The sequence below is a fragment of the Leucopleurus acutus genome, assembly GCF_964270905.1.
Source record: "Leucopleurus acutus genome assembly, chromosome: 7".
Taxonomy (NCBI): domain Eukaryota; kingdom Metazoa; phylum Chordata; class Mammalia; order Artiodactyla; family Delphinidae; genus Leucopleurus; species Leucopleurus acutus.
In genome coordinates, this window is record NC_139150.1 from 37,243,147 (window position 1) to 37,256,052 (window position 12,906).

At 36.5% G+C, this 12,906-nt stretch overlaps 1 protein-coding gene across 4 annotated transcripts in view; it reads right to left on the reverse strand.

Moving 5' to 3' along the window:
* The window catches only part of UNC13B (unc-13 homolog B), a gene marked incomplete at its 5' end in the record, with an annotated part of 226,251 nt that overhangs the window by 164,331 nt on the left and 49,014 nt on the right, over positions 1–12,906 (reverse strand). For all 4 annotated transcript variants that reach the window (XM_082842533.1, XM_082842532.1, XM_082842534.1 and 1 more), the window contains 3 exons: positions 649–766; positions 4,649–4,748; positions 7,521–7,550. In XM_082842533.1, the coding sequence (XP_082698659.1) occupies positions 649–766; positions 4,649–4,748; positions 7,521–7,550 (248 nt within the window). The remainder of the gene's footprint in view (positions 1–648; positions 767–4,648; positions 4,749–7,520; positions 7,551–12,906) is intronic.

A 12,906-nucleotide genomic window follows, 5' to 3' on the forward strand; every position in this document is an offset into this window, starting at 1 on the left:
AAAGTAGAGTGGAAATTCAGTCTTGAAAATAGTGTATTAAGACAAGTGTGATTACCAATTGCCAAGCCTGTAGTTCCTTAAACTCTGTTAGGATTATATGTGGAAGAAGGAAGACTGAAATCAGGTCCCTGGGATAGGTGACTCAAAGAGCTGGCTGAGGAAGTTTAATGGGACTCCTCTCAGAACAGTGTCTTAGAGGGAATGCAGAAGCTACAGGTATCCTAGATCTCTCTCTCTCTCTCTCTCTCTCTCTCACACACACACACACACACACTCACTCTCTCTCTCTCTCTCCCTCTCCCCCCACCCCTCTCTCCCCCTCCCTCGCACTCCCCTCCTTCACCCTGCTGATCCCACGCACCCCACCACCACCACACACACACAGAGTACTCAGAAGGGGCTATCTACCTGATAAGGCTAAATAGGTACTCTGGCACCTCTGAGTTCAGTCACAGGACAGAGGGAAGGCCTTAGATAAAATCCCCTGAACCTCTCGGTGACATTAGGAGTAAGCTGGTTTTATGTCCTCTAATTAGGAAGGGGGCAGAGAAATCTGAGATATATGGATGAACATTAGCTGAATGGAGCTAGGACTCAGAGAAGCAAGGGCTAGAACCCTACCTCCAAATGGGCAATGCACTGACTGACCTCATCTGACTGACGAATTGTCTTCAGTGCAATCCACACAGTCCCCACCATGGTGTCCCAGATCAGTCCTTTGTTCCATACTTCCACACTTAGACCCAGGTCCAGACGACTAATCTCACTGAAGGAAAGAAGAAAGCCCTTTTTTAGAAAACCAGGTAGTATGAAAGAAACATCTACATCTCCTGTTTTGCTAAACCTTGAGTATGTCCTGATCAAGATCCTGTCATCAGGGAAAAATCAAAATGTCCCTAATCCTGCAACCACTCTTTAGGTTCCCAGAAACCTATGTAGGGTATGCACAGAAAAATGCCTCTGTCAGTCTGTCCCCTCTCCTTTGGAGCTACAATCATTGTTAGACTAATACAGTTTCACAAGAACAATGAAGCCAAGCAATGAGGGCATTACTGCCAGGAATGTCTGTCTACAATCTCCAAACTTAAGCAACAGTTTTATATGTTTTATTGTAATACTAGCACTGCCTGCAACTTATACCTCTGGATACAGGGAACTATGAGGAAAAAGCAAGGCTTCTTTATGACAAATATGAAAGGGAATCCAAGCAAAAGTAAAAGGGCCCATGAGAAGATCTAAGTTTGATGGGAACATGTGCTCAGAGGCAGGTGAGGGACACTGGAGTGTGCTAGTTCATTATCAGTTAAAGCAGGTACTGTCACTGATAAACAAAATGATCACAGGATAATGATAAACACAATGATTTTCCTGTAATAATAACTAGGAAAAATTATTTAAAAAGAAATGATTCCAGGGAGCCAGGTGACCACTAAGCAAAAGCAGTGTCATACATGGAAGAATATCAGCTTGGAAGGGCTAACTCAAAAATAATTATGGACTTAAGGTGAAACAAGCAAACGCTTATGTGAATGCTAAAAACATTCTCCAGAAAGCTCTTATGGAAACACAAGGTTATTTGAGGGGAAATGCAAGAAAGATGAGAAAAGGCCAATTCCAGCAGGAAAAGCAGAAAGGTATCCTCAGGAAAACAATAGCTATTCATCACATGTAGAAGTTTCAAGTTTGTGCTTTAGAGATAGCTTGGCTTCCCTGTTGTACTATTAAGATACATGTTCTCAGATTCACTAGTTTGGGATGTGGCCTTATAGCCATAAAATTCATATCAAGTGTGCTGAAAACAAGTGAAGCAAAGCAAATTTGCCCCTTTTACATAAATACAGCAGAACAAAAGTACTGAGTTCATTTTTTTCATTTATGTTCACTGACACGTACAATTCATATGGCTTGGTACATTGGGGAAGACACACAATATAGGACCTAGCTCCCATCTCTAAAAACTTCCAAGCTATCTGGAGAGCTGTTCAAAACCAAAAAGTAGGTGACCAAACCCAGCCACTATGTTAGGGCATTCACAGTGGGGAAACTGAGCTTTTGGCACACAGTTTCATTCAGCCTAATTAACTGATTAGCCTTGGGAAAATATATGTAACAACCCCAAATCTTTTGAATCTGGAAAAGAAAAATTGCTTGGGGATACATACACAATATTCCCAAAGCAAGTCCTAAATAGCGTCTCAAGCCAATAGCTAAAAGAAACAGCCAGAGGTCTTTCTTTACAGCTTGACTTGGACAGATAAAGAAGAAAATCTGTTCTTCAGGGAACTCTGGGGAATAAAGCCCAAACAATGAGGATATTTTCTGTGAGAAATCTCTTATCTACATCTGCTCAAATGGCCCAACTAAGAGAAGTCTGAGAGCTCTGTTTATGCCTCATCCCCAGAGCTCTGGGGAAGTTCCTGTTCTGTTAACTCAATCAACAGTATATGTGCACACATGTATACAAGATTCTGAGCGAGGCAAATTCACAGTAAGTGAAGATGCCCTCCTTGCCCCTAAGAAATGAACAATCTAGTCCTGGAAATAGGACAAAGAAATACTAAAGATAAATGAGAAGTACCAAAATGAATATTAGATACTACCACATAATACAATAGGGAGAAAAAAAAAGGAGAAAGGGGAACAAGTGACCAGCAATGGAGTTACCAGTGACAGAAGAGCAGGATAGGAGGAATAAGGAATAGGAGCAGTAAGGTGGATAATGTAGCTAATAAAACCTGTGTGCAGAAGGAGAGAGGACAAAATTCACACAGCATCTCAAGGTGGGAGACAGAAGAAAAGTCACACATATCACAGTAGGGTTGAAAGAGTAAGTGCTATGGGAAACTGGAAAATAAACAAGTAAGAATAAAGCTACTGTGCTGATGAGAGACTGCAGAAGATTGATATGTTTCACATGCTGGGAACAGTTATAACAGCGAGTGATTATTACAGCCAACTGGAAATCAAAAGAAAGCAGGATTGCTAAGTTTATATACCACAGCCAGAACTGTGCTGTGGCTAACAGGGAAGAGGCTTGAAAAAACTGTTCATAGCTGACTTTACACTAGTGAAGAAAAAACAAACGGTCTCACTCTGATGTCAGTATAACAGATAGGAATAAATGAGGTTCATAATCTTGAGAGAGGGGCCACCAGTGAGAAATCTGACACCACTAGCCTCTTCTTGAAGCCCCAGTTCTTCAGCTTCCAGGACACTACTATCTCGTTTCTCCTTCTTGCTCTCTGTTCACTCCTTCCTAGTCCTCTTTGTCCCCTCTTTAAATGCTGGTGCTCTCCAGGCTCTACCCCAGGCCCTTTTCTCACCCAACACACTCTCCCTAAGCTTTCTCATCTATGCCTATGGCTTCAACTGACCAAAATATTTCTCCAACCCCGGCTTCCATGAGTACCAGGTTCAAGTTTCTAACTTATCTTCTGTAACTTTCTTCTTACCTGTCCTATAAGAACTTCAAATATAAGCTTGTTCATAACTGATATATTATTATCTCCTATCCTAATGAGTAGCTCACCACTCACCCAATCATCCAAGACAAGTCTTGGTTCTACCTCCTTAACATCTTCTATCCATCCTTTTCTATCTCTCCTTCTGTTACTGTCTTAGCCCAAACCCTCATAAACTTAACCTTTAACTATTATAATAAAGTTTCCTAAATGGTACTATAAAAAGCAATATATTAAAAGCCCAGAGGATTGGAACGTTTCCCCATAAAAAGAATCATCCTATGTCTGAGATGGACTATAAAACTCGCAAAGCAATTTCACTTCAATCACAAATTTCACTGCAATTTTAATACATTTTCTTGGTTGACCCCCTTGTGCCCACCTTCCCAAAAAATAAGCATAACCTTGTAAGCAAGAGTAGACCTTTACAGATAAGGAAACTGACACTCAGAGAAGCTAAGTGATTTGGTCAGCCCTTCAAAATGATATTGTACATTTTTGTTCCCTTTCCTAGAGCAGAAAAAAAAATTGCTGAAATTTAAGAGGAAAAAAGGAAATAGCAAGTTTTTAAAGCCAGAGCTTAGAATCATAATATACTAAATTTTGTGTCATATGCAAGCAATTCTACTAATATTTACTCATTTTTATTAATTAGATGAAGGTAGAACATTTTACTCCGTAAAGCAAAAGGATTATAAGCACAGACATCCTCATCTTCGAAAGCAGGTGACTTGGAAACACAAACACAGTCCTCACATGCATAACCACATTCCTTCAAGAAGCCTTCTGAGAATCAAAGAAAGATTAAGTTAGGTTTAATATCATGCTCAGTATGTTATACTATACCTAATTCTGACCACCAGGAAAATCTGACTAGGTAGTGTTTTCACCCATGTAAACTGAGCGTTTACTCGAATTCATAATTCGCCTCTGAAAATAGATTACGAATCGGGAGACAACAAAACTGCAGATGTACTTTACCTACTACACACCTCATTTGTTCCTTTCTCTAGTTTTCAAAAAGAATATTTAACATGCTATTAAAATGTGTTTTTAAATATTTAACGTATTTTATAAGTCTTAGATATACACAAAATCTTCAGCCTCTACTTGTTTAATCCAATGTGATTACCTTGGAAATATTGTCAAATGTTGTAGGCATGCTGCTGCTGCTGCAAAGTACTTACAACATAAAATCTTGTTCCCAGGAAGGTTGATCGCCACGGACTGCTACAGTTGTGCTCTTCACATTTTGCACTTTCAGGGTCACATATGTGTTAAATTTGTCTTTGAAAAAATGCAAACCAAAGATATAATACTTAGTGCTCAGATGGTTATCCAGTCTCACAAAGCCCTTGGAATTAAGTAATGTCCATATTACAGTATATATAAGAAAAAATGGAATTATATATTGTACAATATAGCATCATTCTAAGCAGAGAGGTACAGAAAAATTAGAAAACACACACTATTCTCAAAAGCATAATCTACAATAGTGTTTTTCAAATTTAAGGACTATATTTTATATTTGACCAGTAGATATACATATATATATACATATAAACAAAAACAAAAGCTTTATGAAATACAAGATGTGATACATTGATATTTTTATTCTAATTTTTAAAATATTAATCATAATTAACTAAATTGACTTTATAGCCCACCTGCAGTTTGAAAAAATAATAATCTAATTGATCTTACAGGAAAGATAAGATATGCAAATTAATAAAATGTATAAAGAAATAAGTACCACAGAGAAAGCGAAAAGGTGCTAAAGGAAGGAAGAAGAGGAAAGAGTTACCTCTATTTGTTTACAGGGACAAGAATTGAGGAAAACTCCTCATAAAGGAAATGGATTTCAAGCTTTATCTATTCACCCTGGCCTAAAGCACAACTTACATTAAAAATATATATATTATCACAGAGTCAGAAAAAGGAAATTCTCTAACCTGAGAGTATAAATTGAGTACCAAACAAAGGTAGGTGGCCTGGATCTCAAAACTCAGAAATCTGACCTAAGACTTAACACAGCACATTTTGTTACTTCCTTTGTATCAGCCATGATGAGGGACACTGAATTGAGAGTTCACTTCTCTATGTAAGAAGTTAATCATAATTTTATAAAATGAAAAAAAAAGACTATAATTTTTGACTTATCAAATTGCCAAAGATTGCTTAAAACAATTACCTATGTTAGAGGTGTGAGAAGATGGGCACTGTCATGCACTTGTAGCAGAAGGTAAATCTTTCTCTTAAGTATCATAAAAAACTATGTAGTCTTATACCTACAATTATTCTACAATTATACCAAAGATATATGAGGATACAAGCCCACCCACATGAGGGAATTCCCATCCATATTTGGTAGTGGCAATGCAGTATACCCCTAAGCTGTTTTCTATCATAGGATTTTGTACTCCATTCCCCATGTCCAACCATAGCTGACCAGACCAAAAGGAGATGCCACCCAAAAGCAGCCAGCCAATTCATAAGCTGACCAAAAGCTGAGACCAATATGATTCCCTCTCAAAAGATTTTCAGTAGGGAAAACAAAGAAATAGTAACAATTGATTGGTGCTGAAGCTTGAAGGAGAGGCATATAAATTCTATTGGAGCAGCCACTATGGGGTGTGTGCAAGACAGGTAAGCATAAAAAGCCTGCTGGATGAGAAAGGAGAGCAGAAAAGCTTTTCAGAAAGAAGAGAAGCCCTAACCCAGAGCCACTGGAGAGAGCAGTAGGCCCAGAAACTGCTTTAGTTCCTGTTGCACTCAGATTTGGTTTTTCAGATTTTCTTGGGTTCCCAATCGTGTTTTTTTCCCCATAATCCACAGTACCCTCCTTTTGCCCCCAGAAGGAACTAGAGTAAGTCTTTATAACTAACTTGACATTCAGTTAAGAAAATGTGTATTAAAGTAAGGAGATACCATTTTCACCTTCAGATGAGCAAAGATTAAAAAGTTTCATATTATCTAACGTTGATAAGGATTTGGGAAAACAGACACCCATATGCTTTTGGTCTGAGTATAAGCAAAATTTTTCAGAAATGCCATTTGGCAGCAGCTACCAAATTTGTTTAAAATACGTACCTTTGGCCCAACAATTCTCTACTTCTAGACTCTAGCATACAGATACATTTTCAAAAGCAGGCAATGTTAAATGCACAAGAACATTTATTGCTTATAATAGCAAAAAAATTGAAATGACCTGAATATTCAATAAGGGACCTAGGGTACAACAAAATTCTGGACACTTTTTTTTTTACAGTAGGTTCTTGTTGGTTATCTGTTTTAAATATAGTAGTGTGTGTACAACTCTTTGAAAGAAAGAACCAGATATATGTATACACACATATACACAAGAAAAGACTTTCATGGTATGTTGTTGGAAAAAAAGCAGGTTGCACAAAGACATGTGTAGCTGATCCATTAGTGTATACATGCACATACACAGTAAAACTCTGAAAAGGTATATAAAAGCCTCAAAATAGTTACTTTTGAGAAGCAGAATTGAGTTGGCCAAGAGGTAAGGAGACTAACTTTTCACCAGATTGATATAGATTTCTTTAAAGTTTTACGACAGCACTGTTTTTTTTCAACTTTTTGAAGTGTAACTGGCAATTAAAAATTGTATACATTTAAGGTGTACAACTTGATTTTATATATGTATACAATGTGAAATAATCACCACAATCAAGCTAATTCACATTCCTCACCACCTCATAATTAGCATTTTCTCTGTGTGTGTATGTGTGCGCGCATGTGTGTGTGTTGAGAACGCTTAAGACCTACCCTCTTAGCAAATTTCAAGTATACAATACTTGTTAACCATAGACACATTGCTGTACATTAGCTCTCCAGAAATAATTCATTTTGCATAACTTAAACTTTGTACCCCCTTGACCAATCTCTTCCCATATTGATTTTTAATTTAATGAACTTAGTGAATTTAACTAATTTAATCAATGAATCAAATGAAATTAATGATTTTTTCAAAGAATGTTTTTAAATCACAGCAAGTATGGGGAGAAGAACATAATAATTAAAGGCTGGCCTTACCTGGTGAACCCTGGAACTTGGCTCTTTTAACTGCAAGAGAGAAAAAAAGGACACCATGAAGAATTCTTGCAAGTTAATTTATTTAACCAGCATTTATTGAGTAACTACTATGTGCCACTAGAGTTAGGACTAGATTTTTAAGTCTAACTCATTAGAGAAAAGAAGCTGGGACTTCTGATCAAAGCTTGAATGCAGAGAGTTAGAAGGGCCCTTAAAAGTCATCCAATCTAATCTCATACTCTATGCAGAAATCTCTTACAGCTTCCTGACAAAGAGGTAGAGGGAACTAAATTACTCCTACGGCACCCAATTTCATGCCAGGTAACTTTCTAAGGTTTAAATTATTTATGTTCCTTATTTAAAACCCATCATAGGAACTTCCTCATTCCACTCATGCCAAAAGAAGAAGACCTTAACAGGACAGATCTGGACAACAGTTTTATTTTGTTTTTGTTTTTGTTTTTTTGCGGTGCGCGGGCCTCTCACCGCCGCGGCCCCTCCCGTTGCGGAGCACAGGCTCCGGACTCGCAGGTCCAGCGGCCATGGCCCATGGGCCCAGCCGCTCCGAGGTATGTGGGATCCTCCCGGACCGGCGCACGAACCCGTGTCCCCTGCATTGGCAGGCAGACTCTCAACCACTGCGCCACCAGGGAAGCCCAGGACAACAGGTTTTAAACAAGAGTGAGAAGTAACTTCTTTCTGGGAATAAGCAGATATCAAGAAGAGTTCCTGTCCAAATTAAAGGTATCCAAACTGGAAGAGAAGAGGTAAAATTGTCATTATATGCAGATGACATGATACTAAATATATACTGAAAACCCTAAAGACTCCACGCAAAAACTATTAGAACTGATAAATGAATTCAGCAGGGTAGCAGGATACAAGATTAACATACAGAAATTGGTTGCATTTCTTTACACTAACAATGAAATATCAGAAAGGGAAAGTAAAAAAACAATCCCTTTTAAAATCACATCAAAAAATACTTAAGAATAAACCTCACCAAGGAGGTGAAAGACATATACACCAAGAACTATAAAACATTGATAAAGGAAATTGAAGAAGATTTAAAGAAATGGAAAGATATCCCATGCTTTTGGATTGGAAGAATTAATATTGTTAAAATGGCCATACTACACAAAACAATCTACAGATTTAATGCAATCCCTATTAAACTAAATTACATTTAGTTTAATAGAACTAAATGTAAGAGCTAAAACTATAAAACATCTAGAAGAAAACATAGGAGAAAATCTTACTGGCCTTGGGCGATTAGGCAAAGAGTTCTTAAACTGGATACAAAAAGCATGAAGTTTAAAAGAAAAAAATTGATAAACTAGACTTCTCCAGAAGTTAAAACATGTATTCCTCAAAAGACTCTGTTAAAAAGTTATAGACCAAGAGGAAATATTTGCAAAATGTATCTGATAAGACTGATAAAGGACTATAAAAAAAATCTCAAAACTCAATATTAAGAAAGCAAAGAACCCATATTTTTAAAATTGGACAGAAGATTTGAACAGACACTTCACCAAAAAAAGATACACAGGTGGCAAATAAGCACATGAAAAGAAGCTCAATATCATTAATCATCAAGGAAATGTTAATTAAAAACATAATGAGATAGCACTATATACCCACTAGATGATCTAAAATTTACAAATCTGACAGAACCAAGCATTAATGAGGATGTGGACCAACTAGAACTCTCATATATTGCTGATGAGAACACAAAATGAAACAATCATTTTGAGAAACAGCTTAGAAGTTTCTTGCAAAGTTAAACATATTTATCATATATTCCAGCAATTAGGCTTCTAAGTATTTACCCCAGAGGAATGAAAATTTATGTCCACACAAATACTTGTACATGAATGTTCATAAGAACATTATTGATAATAGCCAAAAACCTAGAAAGAACCCAAATGTCCTGATAAACAAATTGTGGCATATCTATACAATAGTATACTACTCAGCAATACAAATGAAAGAGTTACTGATACACACAACAAAAAAATGAATCTGAGAAGCAAATTTTGCTAAGTGAAAAAGCTAGACACAAGACTACATGCTGTATGACTCCATTTACATAACATGCTAGAAAAAGCAAAACCATAATAGAAAGTACAGCAGTACAAAGAAACTCAAGGAAACATTTTGGGGTGATGGAACTGTCTGTATCCCAACTATGGTCGTGTTTACATGACTATATTTGTTGGTCAAAGATCAAAACTCCTAGCAGCAATCCCACACTTAGGAATTTACTCTATAGATAGATTCCACAGGTACAGAAAGAAGTTTATACCAGTTAATAAGTTGAAGCAATGTTTATAATAGCAAAAGATTAGGGGATTGATTAAATGTTAAATTATCTAAATGTGACAAGCAAAGCTTTAGAATTTTCCGAAGAAAATATAAGGGAATGAATATCTCTGTATGATGGGTGAATGGATGGATGGATAGATATACAAGTTTTAGAATAAAAATCATGAAAGGAAAAACTGCATACCAACTTTGAGAGTGATTATATCTTGGGAGAGAAGGGATTGAGACTGTAAAGGATGCTTCAACTTTATCCATAATATACTATTTTTTTAACCTTAACTAATATGAAAAACATTAACATGTTAAATCTAGGTGGTGAGTACATGATTATGTAATATATTATTCTCTATACTTTTTTCTTTAAAAAAATTTTTATTCTTGCATATGACATGGTCCTCTATGTTGAGTAGATGATATGATCATTTATGTAGAAAATCTAAGAGAATCAACCAAAAAGCTTCTGGAACTAAATAAGCAATCATGGCACGGTTGCAAAATACAAGGTTACTGTACAAAAGTCAATCACTTTCCTATATATAAACAATGAACAAGTGAAATTTGAAGTTAAAAACACATTACCATTTATATAAATCTAACAAATAGGTATAAATCTAACAAAATATGTATAAGATCTCTATGAAGAAAACTACAAAACTGATGAAAGCTATCAAAGAATGAAATAGATATTCCATGTTCATGGATAGGAAGACTCAGTATTGTCAAGATGTCAGTTCTTCTCAACTTGATCTTTAAGTTCAATGCAATCCTAATCAACATCCTAGCAAGTTACTTTGTGGATACAGACAAACTGATTCTAAAGTGTATATGGAGAGGATAAAGACCCAGAACAGCCAACTCAATACTGAAGTAAAAGAACAAAGTTGGAGGACTGACACTAACCAACTTTAAGACTTACTGTAAAGTTAATAGTAATCAAGACAGTATAGTATTAGGAAAAGAACAGACAAACAGATCAATGGAACAGAATAGAGAGCTAGAAATAGATCCATGTAAATGTAGTCAACTGATCTTTGACAAAGAAGCAAAGGCAATACAATGGTAGTAGCAATGATAGTCTTTTCAATAAATGGGGCTAGGAGAAATGGACATTTACATGTAAAAAAAATGAATCTAGACAAAGACTTCACAAAAATTAACTCCAAATGGATCATAGACCTAAATGTAAAACATAAAACTATAAAACTCCTAGAAAATAACATAGGAGAAAACAGATGACCTAGGGCATGTGATGGTCTTTTAGATACAAGAGGAATAATTCATGAAAGAAATAACTGATAAGCTGGACTTCATTAAAATTGAAAACTTCTGCTCTGTGAAAGACAATGTCAAGAGAATGAGGAAACAAGCCACATACTAGAAGAAATATTTGCAAAAGACACATCTGATAAAGGACTGCTATCCAAAATATACACAGAACCCTTAAAACTCAACAGTAAGACAACACACAGCCTGATTTTAAAATGGGCAAAAGACTTTAACAGACACCTTACCAAAGAAGATACAATGATGGCAAGTAACCATATGAAAAGATGTTCAACATCATGTCATTAGGGAATTATAGATTAAAACAACTATGTATAAAATGGTGTTAAACAAGAAGGAAAAACTGCATTAAATGGATGAGGTGGCTACTTGCCCTTTGGGCTCCCTAGTACCAAAATACTCTTCCTCTTCTGAAGAAATCCTGAGAGACGGGAAGCAGAACCCTACGACTCACTGCAAAAGCCAAAGGCAAAAGACCTAGGTGTAGCAATCACATGCTCCCAACTTGAATCTTGAGGGACTGAAACGAAGTTGCAGAGCTGGTTAGAGAAAGTTGCAGAGAAGTTGGGATTCCAGTAGAAGAGCATGAATGTCTAAGGCAGTGGAGTTCTAAAGGACAACAGTTTACATCCAGTAATGTGAGAACACCAAAATGGACCATTCCTATTCTTGGATATTGGGGTTTTATGTCAATTTTCCTTTTTATCTCCATTTTACAGGTAAGAAGAAACGAGCTCAGAGAGGTTCTGTGGCTGGGTCACATTAAGAATCAACTGGGAACATCACATGGATTAAATAATGGCACTAGATAAAGGATTCAGGTCATCTGACTCTAAGTCTAGTTCTTTCCATTCCACCAGAATGCCACCATGGAGGCAGCTGGAGGAGGAGAAGAAAAAGAAAAAAACATAGTCACTACCCTAAGGAAGGTGAGAGAGACAGCAAAAACAATGCAAGCACATGGAGGAAAAGAGCTAATCATATAATTCACTGTCAACTTAGAAACCAAAATGTAATGTTAAGATAAAATATGCCAAAGAGAAAGGACAGATGAGTAAGGTTGGGATTAATAACCAAAGCTGTTATCAAATAGATAGAAGTAGAACTGGGATTAAGGAAATGGATAAGACATAGATAGGCAAAAAGAAGAAGGAACAACATGAGAAAAAGGTACAGAGCAGTATTTCAGTCCAATGAGAGGCAAAACCCATTAGCCCCACAAAATCTCTAAGAGTTTGAGTGCCAGGTCCTGGGGGCTAGTCAGGCAAAAGGCTAAAACAAGGGTATTGTGGTATCCTAAATCCAGAACTTTTCCTATTTAATTTCTTCAAGAATAAATCTTTCTAAATCTCCTGCTTTGGAAAGACAGCATAAGGGAGGACAGAGGATACCAGGAGAGTCCAGAAATGAAGTAGATACATTTTGTTCCTCTTCAGTTTTTCCCAGGCATAGCCCATCTTTTTTGCCATCACCTACTCCTCAACGAAACTACACCAATATGCCTTCCCTCCCATCACTGTGTTACAATAAAGTCTTAACCTTTAAAATTACAGACTCCTTTGATAATTTAACAAAAGCTACACACCTGCTCTCCAGAAAAATGCAGGTACATCCACAAAACACTGTGCATATCAAGGGGAAATCCATGCAGGTTAAGATCATCTCCTAATAAAAATGCTTTTATTACCAATGTTGTTCTCATTAAATTTGTTTTATTAGTTATTTTCCTATTTTATATCTACAAAAGTCTGCTTTTACTAATTTGTCTTAGGTTTAT